Source organism: Pongo abelii, chromosome 20 (assembly GCF_028885655.2).
Source record: "Pongo abelii isolate AG06213 chromosome 20, NHGRI_mPonAbe1-v2.0_pri, whole genome shotgun sequence".
Taxonomy (NCBI): domain Eukaryota; kingdom Metazoa; phylum Chordata; class Mammalia; order Primates; family Hominidae; genus Pongo; species Pongo abelii.
The window spans coordinates 13,543,091-13,565,243 of record NC_072005.2 but is presented as its reverse complement, the minus strand read 5'-3'; the positions used below and the strand labels follow the sequence as shown (position 1 = coordinate 13,565,243).

Sequence of the window (22,153 nt, the reverse complement as noted above, 5' to 3'; positions counted from 1 at the left end):
ATGAGATGATTTAGTTGTTGTCATTTCAGTGACGGAAAAGGCAGAACAGCTATGGAAGGAGATCATAGATGTATGCATATATTTATGTGTAACCTTGCAAACATGTGCGTGCGCTCCCATTCTTGTTGTCACCAAGCCTAATTCTCTTACCACATTCTCTGTTGTCTTCCCCGGATACATACAAGCTCTTTTTTAGTCATTGGGCAAAACAGAAGAAAATAGAAGGACCAAGTCTCCATTTTCTGGGGAAATCATCCTGTTCTCCTTCTAAGGAGGCATCAGAATCAAATGTCCCCTACCTGTGTCCCCAGCTTCATTCTCTCTCTCTCCCCATTGGAAAATAATTTGTATTGGTTTCTGGCTAATCTTTTGTTTCTTCTTGAGAATATGAGCAAAACGCTTTTTCTTTTTTTCATGTATTTCTGTCTCTTTCTTTCATAAAGATAGCTCAACACCTGCACTTCTCTGCAACTTGCCGTTTTCACTTCTGGAGGTGCTGGGTTTCTATTTTGACCTCTCTTCATGGCTGAGGCTGAGGCAGTGAACAGGACAGACAGGAGCTTTGAGGTCCATAACTCGAAACATTTTAAGAGCCCCAATGTTACTTTACAAGAGGAAACATCTTTGAGGCAAGTTTCATAAAATCAATGTATTAACCATGTCTTTTTGCTCGTTTGTTTGGTTTTTGAGATGGAGTCTTGTTCTCACCCAGGCCGGAGTGCAGTGGCATGATCTCAGCTCACTGCAACCTCTGCCTCCCAGGTTCAAGAGATTCTCCTGCCTCAGCCTCCCAAGTAGCTGGGACCACAGGCACCCGCCACCACGCCAGGCTAATTTTTGTATTTTTTGTAGAGACAGAGTTTCACCATGTTGGCCAGGCTGGTCTTGAACTCCTGACCTTGAGTGATCCACCCCGCCCCCCACCTCCCAAAGTGCTGGAATTACAGGCATGAGCCACTGCACCCGGTCTTAACCATGTATTTCTGATTCTCTGATATGTGGGGCTTTGCTGACCCTACAAGGATGGCCCCTCCCAGAGCTAGACAATTTCTAGATAGTAAAGGGCCTTTTACATGCAAACCAACCAATCCAGATGTACACCCCCAACCATCTCCTTTCTTGGGCTCTCACATGCTGGGACACTATCCCCCTGCTCTAATGATCTCAGAGCCAGGTACCAAAAAATAAGGGGCAACCCCTATGCCCCGAAGCCCTCACCCTGCCTGGCTCATTCCTTCCCATGGAAACCACAATAAAGGCTCTTGCCCACATGTTTTCTTTATTCCCTCAGTCCCCGGCCCAGCCCTGGTGCTTCCCTGTGTGGCCCTGCATAGCATGGGCGTGCCCCTTCTTCTTGGGACCTGTGAGTAACAAACTATCTTTTCAATGGCAGTCGTCACCTGATCTAGTGGCCTTGCCATACCTGAATAATAATAAAACTGGGCTGGGTGCAGTGGCTCATGCCTGTAATCCCAGCAATTTGGGAGGCTGAAGTGGGAAGATTGCTTGAGACCAGGAGTTCAAGACCAGCCCTGGCAACATAACAAAATCCCTATTTCTACAAAAGAAACCCAGAAAAATTAGCCAGGCATGGTGGCACACGCCTGTAGTCCCAGCAACTCAGGAGGCTGAGGTGCGAGGTTTGCTTGAGCCCAGGGGTTGAGGCTGCAGTGAATCTCCCCCATGATCATGCCATGGCATCCAGCCTGGGCAATAGAGCAAAAACCTGTCTCAAAAAGATAACAATAATAATAAAACCTACACTTTAAAACAATAAAGGCCCAACATTGGATGCCAGCCCCATAATCCTCATCACCTCCCTGCCCTCATGTCCTGCTATTCTCTCCACTCCAGCCACACAAGCCTCCTTAATGTTCTTCAAGCATACCAGGCATCTTCCATGTAGGCCTCTGCCTGTGCTGTTCCCTGTGCCTGCAATGCTCTTCCTTCAGATAGCAGCACGTCTTTTCCTGCCTTCATGTCTCTGCTCAAATATCACCTTCTTAGAGCAGTCTTTTGCAAAACAGCTTCCACTCTGACCCTTACCTGCTCTTCTTTTTCTTTCTTTCCCTCTTTCTTTCTTTCCTCTTTCTTTCTTTCTTTTCTTTCTTTCTTTCTTTTTCTTTCTTTCTTTCTTTCTTTCTTTCTTTCTTTCTTTCTTTCTTTCTTTCTTTCTTTCTTTCTTTTTCTTTCTTTCCTTCCTTCCTTCCTTCTTTCCTTTCCTTCTGTTTTCTTTTTTCTTTCTTTCTTTCTTTTTTCTTTTTCTTTCTTTCTTCTTTCTTTCTCTCTTCCCTCCCTCCCTCTCTCCCTTCCTTCCTTTCTTCCTTCCTTCTGTCTCTCCCTTTCCTTCCTTCCTTCCTTTCTTCCTTCCTTCCCTCTCTCTCCTTTCTTCCTTCCTTCCTTTCTTCTTTCAACAGGGTCTTGCTCTGTCACCCAGGCTGGAGTGCAATGGTGTGATCTTGGCTCACAACAACCTCCGCTTCCTGGGTTCAAGCAATTCTCATGCCTCAGCCACCCAAGTAGCTGGGATTACAGGCATGCACCACCATCCCCAGCTAATTTTTGTATTTTTAGTAGAGACAGAGTTTCTCCATGTTGGCCAGGCTGATTTCTAGCTCCTGGCCTCAAGTGATCCACCAGCCATGACCTCCCAAAGTGCTGGTATTACAGGTGTTAACCACCACACCTGGCCTCCATTTTTCTTATAAAAACTATCTTTACCTGACAGATGATAAATCTGCCTGAGTTTATTTGTCTGATTTCTCTGCCCTAAACAGTGAGTTTCCTAAGAACAGGAAATTATTTGCTCTATTAATGGATGTGCCTGGGATAGGATCTGGTATAGAATAAATGCATAATCAACATATGTCAAATGAATGAATGAACAAATGAAGCTGATAATCTTTCTCAAGCTTTCTAGGTGAAATAGTGCACTTGATCCTATCATTGGTAACTTTATCTCCAGGTGTGGTAAAACTTGTTATTTTGCAACTTGGGGACACCTTGCTCAGTTCTTACTTAAGAAAAACCAGCTGGGCGTGGTGGCTCATGCCTATAATCCCAGTATTTTGGGAGGCTGAGGCGGGAGGATCATAAGGTCAGGAGTTCAAGACCAGCCTGAGCAACATGGTGAAACCCCGTTTCTACTAAAAACACAAAAACTAGCCGGGCATGATGGTGGGCGCCTGTAATCCCAGCTATTCAGGAGGCTGAGGCAGGAGAATTGCTTGAACCCAGGAGGTGGAGGCACGAGACCATGCTGTTGCACTCCTGCCTGGGTGACAGAGCGAGACTCTGTCTCAAAAAAAGAAAAAGAAAAAAGAAAAACCAAGATCTGCATTTCCATAAGCAGGTGTAGCTCATTTGATTAAATTTCCCTTGCTAACTTCTTAGGATACACATGAATATATAACTAAGCATTTAATCAAGCTCCTGACTTACCAGAGGGGTTAGATGCTGAATATAATTTGTAATTGCCTAAGAATATAGTAAGCTTGAGTACTTTTGTTTCCATAATTAAGTGTGAGGCCCTTGTCTCAATGTGAATTAAGAATACTTCAAGCACTTTATATGAAAAGTAAATTTATTTTCTTTTGGAAAAGTTCAAACACATATGAAAGAAGAGAAAATAGAATGATATCCCACCCGATTCCTATAACCCATCTTCAATAATTATCAACTCATAACACATCTTGTGTTTCTCTAGCCCAAACTTAAACATAACCTTAATTTGCAAATTGAAGCAAACCTTTAATTTGCTCTAACATAACCCTGGGTTGTGTTTAACCCTCTTAAAGGAAATCTCAGACATCATATGATTTCATCTGTAAATATTTTAATATGTACTTCTCAAAGCTAAGGACTCTGCAGCCGCTGTGGAAAATGCTATGGTGATTCCTCAAAAATTCAAATATAAAGTTAATGTATAATCCAGCAATTTTACTTCTGGGTGTAAACCTCAAAGAAATGAAAGCAGGGACTCAAACAGATGTTCCTTTGTACATCCATTTCATAGCAGCAGTATTCACAATAACCAAAAGGTGGAAGCAACACAAGTGTGTGTCAACAGGTGAATGGATAAATATTGTGTTGTATATTCATACGAAGGAATATTATTCAGCCTTAAAAAAGGAATGAAATTATGACACATGCTACAACATGAATGAACCTTGAGGACATAATGCTAAGTGAAATCAGCCAGTCACAGGAAGACAAATACTGTATGATTCTGTTTATATGGGGTCCCTAGAGTGGTCAAATTCATAGGGACAGAAAATAGAATAGTGGTTGCCAGGGGCTGGGGGAGAGGGAATGGGAAGTTAGTGTTTAAGGGGGACAGAGTTTCAGTTTGGGAAGATGAAAAAATTCTGGACACGAATCATGGTGATGGTTACACATCTATGTGAATGTGCTTAATGCCACTGAAATGTACACCTTAAAAATGGTTAAAATGATCAAGTTTTTATTATGCATATATATTTTTTGAGACAGAGTTTCGCTTTTATTGCCCAGGCTGGAGTGCAATGGAGCAACCTCGGCTCACTGCAACCTCCACCTCCCTGGTTCAAGTGATTCTTCTGCCTCAGCCTCCCCAGTAGCTGGGCTTACAGGTGCCCGCCACCACTCCCAGCTAATTTTTTGTATTTTTAGTAGAAACGGGATTTCACCATGTTGGCCAGGCTGGTCTCGAACTCCTGATTTCAGGTGATCTGCCCACCTTGGCCTCCCAAAGTCCTGGGATTATAGGCAGGAGCCACTGTGCCCAGCTATGATGCATATTTTTCCACAATAAAAGAAAAAGCTAAAGTGTCACTTATGTTGCATGTTGTCCTCACTCTGGAGCTAGTCTTAAGGAGCGTTTGCCACCTGGAGCTTTGCCAGTTCCTGTGCAGAAGAAAAAAGTGGTCTAGAGCACTGCTGTGGACCACTTTCAAAAGTTCAATAGAACTTTCCAAAAATGTTCCCTATCTCCAATGTTTAATAAGGTAGCTACTAGATACATGTAGCTGTTGAGTACTAGAAATATGACTTCTGCCACTGAGCAACAGGATTTTAAGTGTTGTTTAATTTTGATAGCCACATGTGGCTACTGCCTTGGACACTGCAACATTAGAGAGATTTGTATTGGTTATTAAATGCTTCAACCTGGGAGTGACACGTTTCATTTCCACTGAGAACTCATTGGTCAGAATTAGTCACATGACCCCAGCAGACCACAAGGGGGCCAGGAAATGCCAGCTTACATCGTACACATGCCTGTATATGGAGAACTGGAAATATTTGGTGAACAGCTCTAATGCCTGTCTCAGAGAATAAGTCTTTTTGAGATCCAGAAAGGAGAAAAATTGGCTATTTCAGGAAGAGAAGATAAAAAATATGGAGACTTAATGTATTATTTATCTATTGCTGTGTAACAATTTACCAAAGCCTTGGCAGCTTTAAGCAACATTTATTTCACAGTTTATGTGAGTCAGGAACCAGGGTGCAGCAGTTTCAGGGTCTCTCTTGAGGCTGTAATCAAGGTATCAATTGGGGCTTCATTCTCATCTTAAGGCTTGACTGGGGGAAGATGTGATTTCAAGCTTAAATATGTGGCTGTTGGCAGAATACTATGGAAAAGGAACACTCAGAGAACAATTATAGCAATACCAAAAGCTTTTTGAAATTAAAAAATATAAAAGCATAAATAAAAAACTGAACAAAAGGTGGAAAGATAAAATTATAGAAATCTCTCAAAAGGAAGATTAAGACACAATGGAAATACAAAATAGAAGGAAGGGAACAGATAAGAAGAGAATCAGTCCAGAAAGTCCAACATCTGAATAATAAGTTTAAAAGAGAATCACGAAAAAAGGGTGGGAATCTTAGCTGGGTGTGGTGGCACACTCCTATAGTCCTCAGAAGGCTGCGGTAGGAGGATTGCTTTGAGCCCAAGAGTTCGAGGCTGTAATAAGCTATGATCACACCACTGCACTCCAGCCTATGTGACAAAGTAAGACCTTGTCTCTAAAAAAAATGAGAGGGGGTAACAATCATCATACCAAGCGCCCAGTACAATGACTGAAAATAGACCTAAACTAACTGACATCATAATAAAATTTTAGAACACCATGGAAAAAGATTCTAAAAGCTACTAGAAAAAAAAAAATGAGGTCACATACAAGAAATCAGGAGTAAGAATGCTTCAAACTTCCCAACAGCAATACTGGAATTGAGAATACGTTGGAGCAATACTTCACATTTTTGAAGTAAAATGATCTCCAAACCAGAATTCTATACCCAGCCAAACTACTAATGAGGTATAAAGCTAAAACAATGGCATTTCATACATAGAAGTCTCCAATATTTACTTCCTGAGACAGATTAGACTGTTCAAAAATGGCTACACAATAGCTCCCATTTTACATTTGCTTAGAATTTTATCACTTCCCCATAAAGGATTGGAATCTATATTCTCTCCCCTTGAACCTGGGTGAACCTTTGTGACTGATTCAACTAATAGAGTAGGGAAGGAGTGATGCTTTGTGACTTCCAAGGTTAGCTCATAAAAGGAGATGCAGCTTCTGCCTGGCTCTCTCCCTTGAGACATGTGCCTTTGGAGTCCTGAACCAGCATAAGAGAAGTTCAGCTACCCTGAAGTTGCCATACTGGAGACGCCATGTGGAGATACCACATAGAGATGGAGATAGATGCTTGAGAAACCTCAGTTGTTTGAGTCTTTCCAGCCTAAGTGCCAGCCCTGTGACTGAGGAAGCCTTTGAGATGACTCTAGTCCCTCTCGCCATCTGACTGTATTTGCATGAAAGACCCCAAGTGAAAAACCACTCAGATAATCCCAGTTGACCACCCAAATCACAAAATGTGATAATAAAAATGAATGTTGCTGTTTTATGCTACTAAGTTTGGGCTGGTTTTTATGCAGCAATAGGTAACTGGAAAACCTCTCATGCATCCTTTCTTAGGAAGCTACTAGAGGATGTGCTTCACCCAAACAAGGGAGTAAACCAAGAAAGAGGGAAACATAGAACACTGGACTTAAGAAATCCAACAATGAGAAGCAAAGAGAATCTCCTGGATGATGATAAAGAGAGAGCCCAGGATAAAAGCTGTATGCCAGGGAAAGTCCTGATTAGACCATGTGACAAGTCTTCAGGAAAGACTGCTTCTGGATGATAAAATGAACTGAATACCTGTTAAGAGACTTGGGGGGTCAAATTTGCAATAAGTACCAAACAAAGAAGAATTAAAAAATGATAAGTCCCAAGGGAAACTATATGTTGTAAAGAAAAAGTAGCTATAGTTTGTTCATGACATAACTGTAACTTGCCTTGTACATGATAATATAAACACCGAATCTTCCTCACTTTGTGAAAGAACAATATTGGGCAAATGCGCAGGTTTTGGAAGTTTCCATGTGTAGGGGGATGGAGGGAGAAATTAGCAAAATCCTCCTTTTCTATAGCTAATACCTATAAAGTGCTACAACACCCAGACAGGATACTTCTTTGTTGCTTTCATTATAATATCCTTGGGTATTGCTGTTGGCTATTTCTTAATACTACTTAAATATTCACAAGTGTACGACTTGTTTTCCCAACCTAACTATAAACTCTTTGATAGTTAATGCTTCTCTATATTATCCATAGTGGCTGGCATAGTATGCTACACATAGTATGTGGTCAGTTTGAGAAATATTAGTTGAATAAAATAATAATGTTGGAACAAATAAATAATGACTAAAACTGAAAAATTTTAAAGTAGAAAGAAGTAAGTGAATGAACGATGTGGGGCTTGGCGTGGTGGCTCATACTTGTAATCCCAGTGCTTTGGGAGGCTGAGGCAGGAGGATTGCTTGAGGCTAGGAGTTCGAGACCAGCCTGGGAAACACAGCAAGACACTATCTCTACAAAAACAAATAATAAAATTAGCCAGGTGTGGAGGTGTGCATCAGTAGTCCTAGCTACTCAGGAAGATGAGGTGGGAGGATTACTTGAGCCCAGGAGTTTGAGGCTGCAGTGAGCTGACATTGCACCACTGCACCCCAGCCTAGGTAACAGAGTGAGACACCCATCTCTGAAACAAACAAACAAAACCCCAATATAAATAATATGGTAGTAAATAGCAAAATAATCAGCTAAAGGGAACCAGGCACAGAAAGACAAATATCGCATGCTGTCATTCATATGTGGGAGCTTAAAAACAAAACAAAACAAAACAAAAAAACAAGTCAGGGAGGTAGAGAGCAGAGTGATAGTTACCAAAAGCTGGGAAGGGTAGTGGGGAGGGTTGAATAAAGATTAATGGGTACAAAAATAGAGTTAGATAGGAGGAATAAAATCTAGTGCTTGGCAGCACAATAGGGTGACTATAGTTAACAATAATTTATGTTCCCATCACAAAGAAATGGTAAATCCTTTCTTAAAAAATACTTTTAAGTTCAGGGGGTATACGTGTAAGATTGTTATATAGGTTACCTTGTGTCCTGGGGTTTGTTGTACAGATTATTATTATTAGTTTTTGAGGCGGAGTCTCACTCTGTTGCCCAGGCTGGAGTGCAGTGGCACCGTGTCGGCTCACTGCAACCTCCACCTCTGGGGTTCAAGCGATTCTCCTGCCTCGGCCTCCTGAGTAGCTGGGATTTCAGGTGCCTGTCACCATTCCCAGCTAGTTTTTGTGTTTTTAGTAGAGATGGGGTTTCACCATGTTGGCCAGGCTGGTCTCGAATTCCTGACCTCAGATGATCCACCCTTCTTGGCCTCCCAAACTGCTGTGATTACAGGCGTAACAGATTACACCAGTAATCTGGGTACTAGGTCTTAAGCCTAGTACCCATTAGTTATATTTCTGATCCTCTCCCTCCTCCCACCCTCCACCCTCCAATTAGGCCCCAGTGTGTGTTGTTCCCCTCTATGTGTCCATGTGTTCTCATCATTTAGCTCCCACTTATAAGTGAGGGCACGCAGTGTTTGGTTTTCTGTTCCCGCATTAGTTTGCTAAGGATCATGGCCTCCAGCTCCATTCACGTCCCCGCAAAACACACGATCTTGTTCTTTTATGGTTGCATAGTATTCCACAGTATTTGTGTACCACATTTTCTTTATTCAGTCTACCATTGATGGGCATTTAGGTTGATTCCATATCTTTGCTATTGTGAACAGCGCTGCAGTGAATACTCATGCATGTGTCTTTGTAATAGAACAATTTATATTCCTTTGGGTACATACCCAGTAATGGGATTGTTGAGTGTAATGGTATGTTTGTTTTCAGGTCTTTGAGGAATCACCACACTGTCTTCCACAATGGTTGAACTAATTTACACTCCCGACAACAGTGTATAAGCGTTCCTTTTTCTCCACAAGCTCATCAGCATCTGTTATTTTTTGACTTTTTAATAATAGCCAAGAAACGGTAAATGCTTGAGGTGGTGGATATCCCAGTCACCCTAACTTGATCATTACACGTTGTATGCTTGTATCAAAATGTCACATATACCCCATAGACAGGCACAACTATTATATATCCATAATGATTTTTAAAATCAGCCAAAAGGTGGCCAGGTGCAGGGGCTCATGCCTGTAACCCCAGCACTTTGGGAGGCTGAGGAGGGCAGATCACTTGAGGTCAGGAATTTGAGACCAGCCTGGCCAACATGGCAAAACCCCATCTCTACCAAAAATACAAAAAATTAGCCGGGTGTGGTGGTGGGTGCCTGTAATCCCAGCTACTCGGGAGGCTGAGGCAGGAGAATCACTTGAACCTGGGAGGCGGAGGTTGCAGTGAGCCAAGATCGTGCCACTGCGCTGCAGCCTGGGTGACAGAGCAAGACTCCTTCTCAAAAAAGAAAAAAAATCAGCGAAAAGGGTTGATAGTATCTTTCAGGAGGGGGGTATGAAACATGGAGGGAGGCAAGGGGCTGCTATTTTGCACAACAAAACCTGTTTCAGAGACGCATTTGACTCTGATTCCCAATGGCAGCACCCTCTATTCCCTTTCCTGCTTTGTTTTTCTCCTTAGCACTTAGCCCCATCTGACACACTATGTATTTTCCTTATTATTTACTCTATTTATTCCTCATCTCCATTCAACTCCACGACAACGGGAAATTCTGTCTGACTTGTTCTGTGCTGGCAAAATTACTGGGCACATGGCAGATGTTCCACACAGTCAGGAGAATGAATGAACCTTGTGCCTCTGCATTTTTGTAGCCACTCATTTATTTTAACTTTTTATTTTGTTGAAATTTCAGATTTACCAAAAAGTTGTAAGACTGCTACAAAGAAGTCGCCTATATCACTTATCCAGGTTTCTCAAATGTTAACATTTTACCACTTACACTTTATCCTCTCTCTCTCTCTCTCTCTCCTTACCCTGACTGTTGACCACTGAGAGTAATTTGTAGATATCATGGCCCTTTAACCCTATATAATTCAGTGTGTTTCCCAAAACAGGGCATTCTCTTACATAAGCACAGCACAATGATCAAAATTAGGAAATTAGCATGGGCACACTGTTATTATGTAATCTACAGATCTTATTCAGATGTCACCAATTGTTCCAATAGCATCCTTTGTAGCAAAAGGAGGTCCTGGCTCACTTGTTGAATTTGGTCAGGCACATTTCCTTTAATCTGGACCAGTTGTTCTGTCTTTATTTGGGCTTCATGACATTAACACTTCCAAAGAATACTTATTTTATAAAGTGCCCCTTAATCTGAACATGGTTGTTTACCAATTATTCAAATCATGCATTTTTGGCAGAAGTTCCTAGAAGCGATGTTGCAGCCTTCTTGGTATGTCATTCTAGGAGGCACGTGATTTGCCCGTCACTTGCTTATCTGCCAGGGTGCTCCACTATCAAGTTACTGTTTTGACCATTAAAATTAACAGTTGTCTTTGGGAAGATACTCTGACACTATGTAAATGATCTGTTATCCCTCAAACTTTCACCTATGAATTTCATTATCCCCTGATAGTTCTTGTATGTTTTTATGGTAGTTGCCAAATTGCCTACATATATAACTTTTTTTTTTTTTTTTTTTTTTTTTTTTTCAGAAATAAGGTCTTATTCTGTCACTGAGACTGGAGTACAGTGGCAAGATCATAGCTTACTACAGCCTTGAACTCCTGGACTCAAGGAATCCTCCTATCTCAGCCTCCAGAGTAGCTGGGACTATAGGCGAGTGCCACCACGCCCCGCTAATTTTTGTTATTTTTTGTAGAGATGGGATTTTACTATGTTGCTCAGGCTGGTCTCGAACTCCTCAGCTCAAGTGATCTGCCTGCTTCAGCCTCCCAAAGTTCTGGAATTATAGGCATGAGCTACTGTGCCCGGCCTCCTTATGAAAGAATTCTAAAGAATATGGATAGATACTCCCCAATCCAGAAGGGGATACTTATCCCTCTTCCTTCACTTCATGTGGGTAGGTCTTAGTCACTGTTCAGAGGGTAAAGTAGGGAATGGGAAAAATTGTAGCTTGATGGTGAAGAAACCTGGCAGACACCACCTTAACCAAGGGATCGAGGTTAACATCACTAATGATAAGTCATGTAACTATCATACACCCTGATCTGATGCAAAGAGAATGGCATTGCACCTCTGTGCAATGGTCTTCTCTCAAATCCATTATTCCAGTTTAATCATGAAAACAGACAAACCCAAGGTGAGGGACGTTCTACAAAGTACTTGATCAGTACTCCTAGACATTATTAAGGTTGTGAGAAACAAAGAAACAGATCAGAGGAGACTAAGGAGACAAAATGAGGCTGGGCACAGTGGCTCCCACCTGTAATTCCAAAACTTTGGGAGGCCAAGGTGGGAGGATCGCTTGAGCCCAGGAGTTTGAGACCAGCCTGGAGAACAGAGTGAGACCGCGTCTCTACAAAAAATTAAAAATTAGTTTGGTATGGTATTTTGTGCCTGTGGTCTCAGCTACTAGGGATGAAGACAAGACTTCTTACCCTACAGGTTGCTGTAGGGATGAATTAAGATCAAGCAGAGGCCAGGGGTGATGGTTCATGACCATAATCCCGGCACTTTGGGAGGCCGAGGTGGGTGCATTGCTTGAGCCCAGAAGTTAGAGACCAGCCTGGGCAATATGGTGAAACCCCATAGCTACTAAAAATACAAAAATTATCGGGGCATGGTAGCACACACCTGTAGTCTCAGCTACTCAGGAGGCTGAAGTGGGAGGATCGCTTGAACCCAGGAGGTCGAGGGTGCAGTGAGCCGTGATTGTGCCACTGCACTCCAGCCTGTACAACAGAGTGAGAGCCTGTCTCAAAAAAAAAAAGTTAATATTAGAGGAAGCTGGGTGAAGGGTATAATGATAACTCTCTTGTACTACGTTTTCAAACTTTCTGTAAATCTAAAATTATGCCAAAATAAAATGTTTATTTAAGAAATTAAAAATAATGTAATATTTAAGCAATCTTAGTCAGTGATATTCACAGATTTCAGGTCTGGAAGATTGACTATGGTGATTTTTTTTTTTTTTTTTTTTTTTGAGATGGGGTCTTGCTCCGTAGCCCAGGCTGGAGTGCAGTGGTGCGGTCTTGGCTCACTGCAAGCTCCATCTTCTGGGTTCATGCCATTCTCCTGCCTCAGCCTCCCGAGTAGCTGGGACTACAGGTGCCCACCACCTCGCCCAGCTAATTTTTTGTATTTTTAGTAGAGACGGGGTTTCACCATGTTGCCCAGGCTGGTCTCGAACTCCTAGGCTCAAGCGATGCACCCACCTCAGCCTCCCAAAGTGCTGGGATTATGGTCATGAGCCATAACCCCTGGCCTCTGCTTGATCTTAATTCATCCTTACAGCAACCTGTAGGGTAAGGAGTCTTGTCTTCATTTTATTGAGGAAGCTGAAGTTGAGAGAGGGGAAGCACTTTTCCAAATGCACACTACTAGGAATTTCGAGAGCTAGGATTTGAACCCAGGTCTGTGTCCAGAATTAGGCTTTGCCTCATTTGTTTTTGGAAGCTTGCAGAGCACATGCTGCTATGCAATGTAATGCCTAAAGTCGCAGCCACATTCCGTCCCTGAATTCACTCTTGGGTGCCTACATCATGACCCGCAGATGTCTGGATGATCAAATTTGGCTTTGTCATTTTTATCCTCCACCTCCCAAAGATCTTGATACTCATTCCCCACGGGTATCCAGACCAGAAGGCAGAGACCAAATGTCTTTTGGCCGATCCATTTTTGCAACTCAACATGACTAGATTTGCTGATAATTGTTTTAGCAGTCAAATGAATGCGATTTGCAGTTATTTATTTGGGGCATTTATTTCAAAGATGCTAGCCCTGTTCAATTGAATAACATTCTTAAAGCCAGTATAGTAATGCTGCTGCTGATTGATAAATTAAACCTCCAACTGGCAGATGTGTTAAAGATTAGAACCAATGGTTGAGGCTGGTTTCTGGCTGCCTGCTGTTAAACTGCTTCTGTCTGCAATGCTAATAACATTCTAAATCTTTCTACCTGGTCAACATTAGTAATTTGTATTAGTGGGGGTCCAGAAACTACCTACTGCAGTCATTTGAGGAGGCTGCGATGACTTCTTGCCCATCCATTCCCATTTGCTAGGTGATAGGTAAGATTCCGGTATTAGAGATTCATTCCTTTGGCTACAGAAATGTTATCTCTGCAAAGTGAATCTATAAAGATAATGCACATGAAGCCCTGCCACACTTTATAGTAAATGAGTTAAGTTCTTTTGGAAAAGAGGTATTGAGCAATTGGGGGTTGAAGGACTTGAGAAGATTCCTAGGAAGGAGAGGGGAACCCCAGCATACCAAACTTTGTAGTCAGGCAAACTTTGGAAATGCCATTTGGTGACAGGAAAGTGTAGACTCTTCTGTCACCTTGATGGCAGGTGAGAGGAGGCATTTGCAAATGTATATGAGTATGACTAGGGATGCTACTGACATTTAGTGGGCATTTGCCAAGAAGGCTAAACAATCCGCAATGCACAGGACAGCCCTGAAGAGCAACAAGTGTTGCACCGAAAATGCCAACAGCACCTCCTTTGATAACACTAGAGAATGCCAAGAAAGAGATGGTGATTTTGCCCCCTTCCAGAGCCATGGTTGCCAAAACTGGCTATACCCCAGGGACATGCTGAATAAATAAGAGAGAGTGTGGGATGGCTCAGGAATCTGAATGTTTACAACACTTTGCAGGCGGTTCTGTACACAGCCAGCTTCTCTGCTGCCTAGGCATGGTTTGGGGCATCCTGGAGGACTGTTCTTTGTCCTCCAGTAAAGATGCCTGATTTTGTTGTATAGGGGCTTCATGGTCAAAGTGTGCAAAGAGAACGATCACAAATCACCATGACAAGTGGTGCTGCGTGGGCTGTACCTCAGGAGCATCACGAATTTTTTTTTTTTTTTTTTTTTTTTTTTGAGACAGAGTCTCACTCTGTCACCCAGGCTGGAGTGCAGTGGCATGATCTCAGCTCACTGCAACCTCCACCTCCCAGATTCAAGCGATTCTCTTGCCTCAGCCTCCCAAGTAGCTGGGATTACAGGCATGCACCACCATGCCCAGCTAATTTTTGTATTTTAAGTAGAGACAGGGTTTTACCACATTGGCCAGGCTGGTCTCGAACTCCTGGCCTCAGGTGATCTGCCCACCTCAGCCTCCCAAAGTGCTGGGATTATAGTCTTGAGCCACCATGCCCAGCCTACAAATATTTTTTATTTAAGTATGCAGCACACACAAAACTGCACAAATCAGTCACGTGCAGCTCAGTGAAAAGGTACAAAATGAACAAAATTTAAAAAGTGAGCATACCCATGCCACTGTCACCCAAATGGAGATGCTTCCAGAAGGTATCCCTTTACCCTCAAAGCGACTACTCCTTTGACTTCTAAAGGCGATCAGTGTTGCTCATTTTTTAATGTTATTATTTACTTATTTAATTTTTTAAAAGAAGAGATTGGGTCTCGCTCTGTCGCCCAGGCTGGAGCACAGATCATGTAGCTCACTGCGAGCCTCGAATTCCTGGGCTCAAGCCATCCTCCTGTCTTGGCCTCCAGAGTAGCTGGGAATCAGGATACCTGGGACTACAGGTGTGCACCTTTTTTTTTTTTTAAACTTTATATAACAGGAATTATACACCATGTTCTATTCTGTGTCTGTCTTCTTGGGTTCAGCATGGAGTTTGTAAAATTCATCCACGCACCTGTGTGTAGCTCCATATTGTCCTTTCTCATTGCTGCATAAAATTCCATGTTCTACAGTGTATTCATCCATTATGGTATTTGGGAAATTTCCAACTTTTAGCAAGTATGAATAGTGCTGCACATTCTAGGGCATATATCCTCATTCCGCCTGAATGTATACCCAGGAGTGACATTGTCGGAATGTATACCCAGGAGTGACATTGTCGGATCATAGGATACTCAAATGGCCATGTTAACAAAAATGACAAAAAAGTTTTTCTTTTTATGTGTTTGTTGTTGTTGTTGTTGTTTATTTTTTGAGACTTGACTGTCTCCCACACTGGTGTGCATAATCTTGGCTCATTGCAGCCTCAAACTCCTGGGCTCACACAATCCTCCCACTTTGGCCTCCCCAGTAGCTGGGACTATAGGCATGCACCACCATGCTCAACTAATTTATTTCTTTCCTGACTTTCTTTTCTTTTCTTTTCTCTTTCTTTCTTTCTTTTCTCCTCCCTCCTTCCCTTCCTTCCTTCCTTCCTTCCCTTTCTTCCTTCCTTCCTTCCCTAGAGGTAGGGTCTCACTATGTTGCCCAGGCTGCTCTCGAACTCCTGGGCTTGAGCAATCCTCCTGCCTCTGGCCCATCAAAATACTAGGATTACAGATGTGAGCCACTGCACCCAGCCAACAGTTTTCCAAAGTGGTTGTACCAAATTCCCCTCTGTCCGACAGAATACAAGAGTCAGAAGTGGTTTCAGATCCATGTTAGTGACCTTGGCAAAGTTTTTAAGTCTCCCTCACCCTCAGTATTTGCATCTGTTCCATGGGGCTGCTGCGAAGACTCAGTGGAAGATTTACCCTGGCAGGAACTCCATCAGTGAGATGTCACTCTTTCCTGAAAAACTCTGGGGTCTTCACAGATCTATGCAGGTAATCCTCCTGCTCTAAAACTGAATAATCTTCTCAGAGAGGTCCATCAGAACAAATTATAAGTTCAACTCAGAGAGCACAGCCCTCTCATATGACTGGTTCTTCCCATCTAAGCACATGGGCTTGCTTCTTGTTTCATATTAGTTGCTGTTCACCTTTTATATCTGAAACAATGTCAAGCACAAAAATCACTGATATTTGGTGAGTGCCTTAAAAGCCCCTCCTTCTCCCTGAATCCCACACTATTCCATCTCCTTGCAATTCCAGTCACTCTTGGTTTAATCATTTCATCCATATCGTGACAAGTTAGAAAATCTTGAAAGTGCTATGGGGCAATGTGTAATAGTTGGTGCATTGGCACAGAACAGGGACTTTATATGAAGACATATCATCTTTCTAGAGTGTTCCAAAAGAACCCGAATACTGATATGTGTGTGGGGGGTGGCGAGGGGGGAAGGGAATTAACTAGGATTTAACTAGCTAAGGCTTGAAAGAATATTTGCCTTTTTCATCCTTTTCCCCTTCCTCTCCATTTGGCCTTTCTGCCTATACAAGCTCCATGAAAATTCAATGGTTTCTTGGTACATTCAATTTGCAAGACAGTTTGATGACATCTTATAAGCTTGAAGATACGAATACCCTGTGGACCCAGACATTCCACACCTAAGGCTATTCCTAGAGACATGCATTCTTATCTGCACCAAAGGTACCTGAGGCAGTAATGTTTAATAGCCCCAACTGGAAAAAAAAACAGATACCCATCAACAAGATGATGGATAAACAAATTGTGGCATATTCTCTCGATGAAATACTATACAGCAGTGAAAGTGAATGAATCACAGCCATGTGTGACAACAGGTGAATTTTTCTAAAATTCGAACCAGATTAGGATGTATAAATCTTGTTTTTTTGTTTGTTTTTGTTTTGTTTTGTTTTTGACAGAGTCTCACTTTGTTGCCCAGGCTGGAGGGCAGTGGTTTGATCTTGGCTCACTGCAACCTCAGACTCCTGGACTCAAGGGATCTTCCCATCTCAGCCTCCTAAGTAGCTGGGACTACAGGTTCATATCACCATGCCTGGTTAATTTTTATTTTAAAAAAGGTTTTTGGAGAGACAGGGTCTTGCTATATTGCCCAGGCTTGTCTCAAACCCCTGGCCTCAAGCAATCCTCATGCTCTGCCTCCCAAAGTGCTGGGATTACAGGCACAGACACCGTGCCCTGCCAGATGAATCTTAAAGACATAATGTTGAACCAAAGAAACAAGAAACTGTAGAATATATACTATATGATTATTCCATTTAAATAAAAGCCCAAAAGAAGCAAAGTAAAATTGTATTGGTTAGGAATGCATAATAAGGTAGTCAAACTTTTTTTAAAAAAAGCAAGATATGAATACCATAAAGTCAGGTAGTGATTATTGCTGGAATAAGGGGCTGTGTAAGCGTGTTGGCAAAGGGGGTTCTGCAGAGGTGGTGGTGTTCCATTTCTAGCCCTAGATTTGGTTTCATGAGTGTTCATTTCAGATCAATTTCTTAACTCCGTACCTTTATGTTTTATGCATTTTTCTGTGTGCTTATTGAATTTCACCACACAAAAAAAGCAGAATGGGAAGTAATCAAAGTGGTTCTGGAGAGACGTGAGTATCAAGCAGACTATACCACCCAGAACCTCTATCCAGCCAACTAGGACCTGGTTAATTATTTCCTCCTGGGAGTTCAGACTTGTCACCTCTGGGGTCTCCAAGGTAGAATAAACCTTTAATTCCAACTTGCAGGAGTCCCTGTGATTTGAAACGTTCACAGAAGTAACCCCAAACCAATCTCTCCGCTTTCAAAAATGGTCTTTTGCTAAACCGAGCAAATTTGTTTAGAGACTGACGAATCGCACCTCTAGACACAAATCCCCTTCTCTTTTCTGTTTTTTAAGTTTTTTTCTTGCCTCCATCCTGCCTTCTCCTTGCAAGATGCTGGGGAGCGTCCGGCTGTCTGCAACCGAAATGGAACCGGGTGGAAAACAGGCTTTCCTCCCAGGGAAGGAGGAAGCACCCCAATTCCCCGCTCTCTGCCTCCCAACCATGCGGCGCTCCCCTCTCTCCCCCACAAACTCCGCTGAGCCCGGTCCCCCCGCGCCTCCACGATTGGTCGCGGGCCCTCATGTGTCGACACTCTGGGTGGGTCCTTCTGCTGTTAAACTCATCAATTGCTCTCCTTTTCCGCTTGCGAGCCAGTGGTTCAGACCTTTGCGCCCATTTTTTTTCCTCTTTACCTTCTTCTACCCGCAACCCTCCACACCGGTCTTATTTTAGCAAAACCTAGAGAAAGAGGAGGTGGAGGGATTTGGAGGGTGGAGGGGCATTGCCGCATCCAGGGGCAGCTATTGAGTGGCTTAAGCGGAGGGCGCATACCTCTCTCTCTCTCTTTTCCCCCTGTTGGGAATTTTCAGGATTTCACTGCTGCAATTTAACCCCAAGATGAGGCACCATTGAGCGAAACGCTGTGCGCACACACACACTCACATTTCCTCCGGGAACAGAAGAGGCAGCCGCTGGTGATTCAGGAAGAAAAAAAAATTTTTTTTTTTTTTTTTTTTTTTTTTTAACCTGGACCCTGCGGTGTGAAGACTCCTTAGGAACCCTCTGGAGCGTCTCACTCCCCCTCCCCTCTCTTTCCCTTCCCTTTCATCTTCTTTATTTTTATTTTATTTTATTTTTGGAGCTACAGATCTTTCAGCATTTTTAAGGTCTAGGAACTCCAGCAAAACAGAAGGGCAGTTAATTTTTTTTTTTTTTTTTTTTTTTTTTTTTTTGCTGCCCTCCCCGCCCAGCAAAGACCTGGGTTTTGTGTTTCTTTATTTTTAAATATATATATATATATAATTTTTTTTTTTTTTTTTTTTTTTAATGGGCCGAGCGCACTCCTTTTGCAAGATGCCAGCCTGACCCGGACCTCGGAGGAATTTGAAGCTTCCACTGCGTCCCGGGGGGGGCGTCCTTTGCAAATCGTTCGCGTCTTAAAGGGGGTGTGCGTTGGGTGGTGGTTTTTTTTTTTTTTAACTGTCTTTTTTTTTTTTTTTTTTTTTTTTTTTCCGGAGTGGGTGGACTGGGGATTGCCTGGATTCCTTCCTCGGTTATTTTTTGCCTCGCTTCTCTCTCCCCTCCCCCCTCCTCCCCGGGCCCCCGCGCCCCGCCCCCGCACCCTCCTCCCGCCCCTCCTTCTCCGGGGTCAGCCAGGAAGATGTCCCGAGCTGCTATCCCCGGCTCGGCCCGGGCAGCCGCCTTCTGAGCCCCCGACCCGAGGCGCCGAGCCGCCGCCGCCCGATGGGCTGGGCCGTGGAGCGTCTCCGCAGTCGTAGCTCCAGCCGCCGCGCTCCCAGCCCCGGCAGCCTCAGCATCAGCGGCGGCGGCGGCGGCGGCGTCTTCCGCATCGTTCGCCGCAGCGTAACCCGGAGCCCTTTGCTCTTTGCAGAATGGCCCGCTTCGGAGACGAGATGCCGGCCCGCTACGGGGGAGGAGGCTCCGGGGCAGCCACCGGGGTGGTCGTGGGCGCCGGAGGCGGGCGAGGAGCCGGGGGCAGCCGGCAGGGCGGGCAGCCCGGGGCGCAAAGGATGTACAAGCAGTCAATGGCGCAGAGAGCGCGGACCATGGCACTCTACAACCCCATCCCCGTCCGACAGAACTGCCTCACGGTTAACCGGTCTCTCTTCCTCTTCAGCGAAGACAACGTGGTGAGAAAATACGCCAAAAAGATCACCGAATGGCCATATCCTTTTGCCCGAACCCCAGCAGCAGCTGCGCCTCCCCCTCCTCCCTCCGCCTCCCCTCTTCCAGGCTGGGAGAGAGACCCGGGGGTTGATGGGAGGTGGGGAGGGGGGGGTCTTCCAGGGGCTGGGAGAGGGGGCACCGGGAGGAGTGTGAAAGAATCTCTCCACCCCGAGCTGGGTTGAGCTACTCTGGAGGCTTGGGAATGGGTTTGTGGGGGGCTGGGGGGTGGGCAGCGGAGAGTGGATCCTTCCCAAGGACCGACTCTAGAATGAGGTCTGGGGCCTGGGGTCGTGCAGGGGCCTTGGTGGGGGCTTTCGAGCCAGGTCCGGAGGGTTTGGAGTTCTACGGAGTGAGCTTGGAGCGGGCTCGGGCCTGGGCGCTTCTGGCCAGGGCAGGGGAACTATGGGGGCCTTGGTTGGGTTTTCTTGGCCGTCGCTCACTGGAGGCCATGCAGGGGAAGCTGGACAGCCTCTCCACTACTTCTTTCCCCAAGGTGGGGGGCCGCCGCACTTTTAGGGCAGGGCGCTTGGGGGCTCCCAGGGCTAAGAGCAAGAGGGAGTCCCGTGGCCTTCACACTGAGAAGCCAGCACTGGCCGGAGCGAATACCCCAGGGTGGGCCGCTGGTCCGATCTGGAGAGGGTAGTGATGGGCTGGGGGGCGCTTATGTTTCCCTCATGTGTGTAGGTCCCATTGCCTTTAACCGCTGATTGGGGAACCTCATCATCTTTGGGGGTGTAGAGAAAGAGATCCCATTTGCTTTATCTGGGCGCCTGGCCTGGGAAGACCTGATCTGGACACTTTCAATAAGAAAGACAGGGCAAGAGCAAATGAGGTGGTGGATCCATTCTAGAGCACCATGTCCAGCTTTTCCTACCCCAAGTAGCCAAGAGGGAACACCAGGAGAATCAGCACCCATGTGGACATCTTAGGTAGGTAAATGCCTTTTAATTTTTTTTTTTTTAATCAAAGATCCAGAGGAAAAAGGTGAAGCCCACATTTTCGTCTGTGGAGTTGCTGTCAAAATGCAGATCTTCTGTGTTTCTTTAAATCCTTGCCTGCTTGAAATCTTGAGGAGGGCTTAACATCTATTGAGATGTAGGCAGGCAAGGGTGGGTAATTAGTCGGGCTTTCTAGCAGTTATCTAAGCATGACCCAGATTCCAGGAGGGGGGACACACCCTGCTGCCCAGGCTGGCTGGCCACCGTGCCATGCCCAGATGTGCCGCTTCTCCGCACGGTTCCAACCAGCTGCCCTCTGTGTAAAAATGAACGGGCTGGATGGGTCCCTGGGGCTCAGCGATGAGTCCCCTATCCCTTTCGTGTGTGGTTTTGCAGTTATAGACTAAACGGGGCTGGGCCCTGTGTGGTCCCCGGGGGTTGCTGTTTGAGGAGCATGGCGGGTGGTAGAGGGACTCACTTCAGGGGGGTTCAAAATCGAGCCTGGCTCTTGGATCCTGGGTGCTGGGATTGCAACAGAGGGCACTGAGGTTTTGGAGTGTGTGAGTGGTCTACTTTGAGGGTGGGGAAAATTAAGAAGTTCAGCAGAGGTGCTTTTGAGGGGAGCATACCTCTAACTACGATGCCATCTCCGTTGGTGCCCAAAGCAGGTGCCAGGTCTTTGCTTCCTAAGTTTCAGCCTCTTGAAGAGGCTGGTTCTTAAGGTTAGCAATTCCTCCCCATCCCAGGCCCATTGAAGTGCTCAGGGGTGGTGTGATTACTCTGCCCATCAACAGAATGAGGGGTGGGAGCGCCTTGCAGGAGGACAGGGTGCACACCCTGTTAGCTCCAGGAGTGAGAGGGCTTTGCTCGGCTGACAGGTTTCCTCATTGCAAATGGCTTTAGATCGCCTTCTGGAGCCTGGATTTGGAGACTTCTAAGAGGAAAGGAAGGAGGTGGGGAGCCCTTCTGCTGTGTCCTTAGCTTACCTCTGTCCAGCCTGAATCCTGCAGATTGGAGGGCTGTTGGGGGAGAGGGGGATTGCAGCGGCCCCTCGGAAGGGGGAATCGTGGGAGAGGGAGGCAGGTGAATTGCGAGTGTTGCTTGCCACTTCATCTATTCTCTGGCCAGCTCACCCAGGGCTTTCTTGCTCTTAAGAGTTTGTGCATTTTGCTCTCTGCAGACTGTTTTTGTTCTCTTTGGCCCGAGGTAACAAACACATTATACAGCCCTACTCTGGAAGGGAAAACTCCCCACCCCACAATCTGTCATCGAGCTGGGTCATCCAGGACTGAGCTTTCTCTGTCCTGGATGGAGCGGAGGGCGGTGGCGGGGTGGGTGAGAGGGTTGGAGATGAGAGGGGAT

At 44.8% G+C, this 22,153-nt stretch overlaps 1 protein-coding gene across 5 annotated transcripts in view; it reads left to right on the top strand.

Annotated features, from left to right (window-relative positions):
• CACNA1A (calcium voltage-gated channel subunit alpha1 A) overlaps positions 1 to 22,153 on the top strand; it is a 409,889-nt gene that overhangs the window by 90,644 nt on the left and 297,092 nt on the right. For 3 of the 5 annotated variants that reach the window (XM_054538644.2, XM_054538643.2, XM_054538645.2), the window contains exon 3: positions 19,558 to 19,851. The exons of 1 other annotated variant lie outside the window; for it this stretch is intronic. In XM_054538644.2, coding sequence (XP_054394619.2) covers positions 19,558 to 19,851 — 294 coding nt within the window. Of the gene's footprint in view, positions 1 to 19,557; positions 19,852 to 20,175; positions 20,783 to 22,153 lie in introns of those variants that run through there. One more of the 5 variants, XM_054538647.2, reaches the window with a different exon arrangement.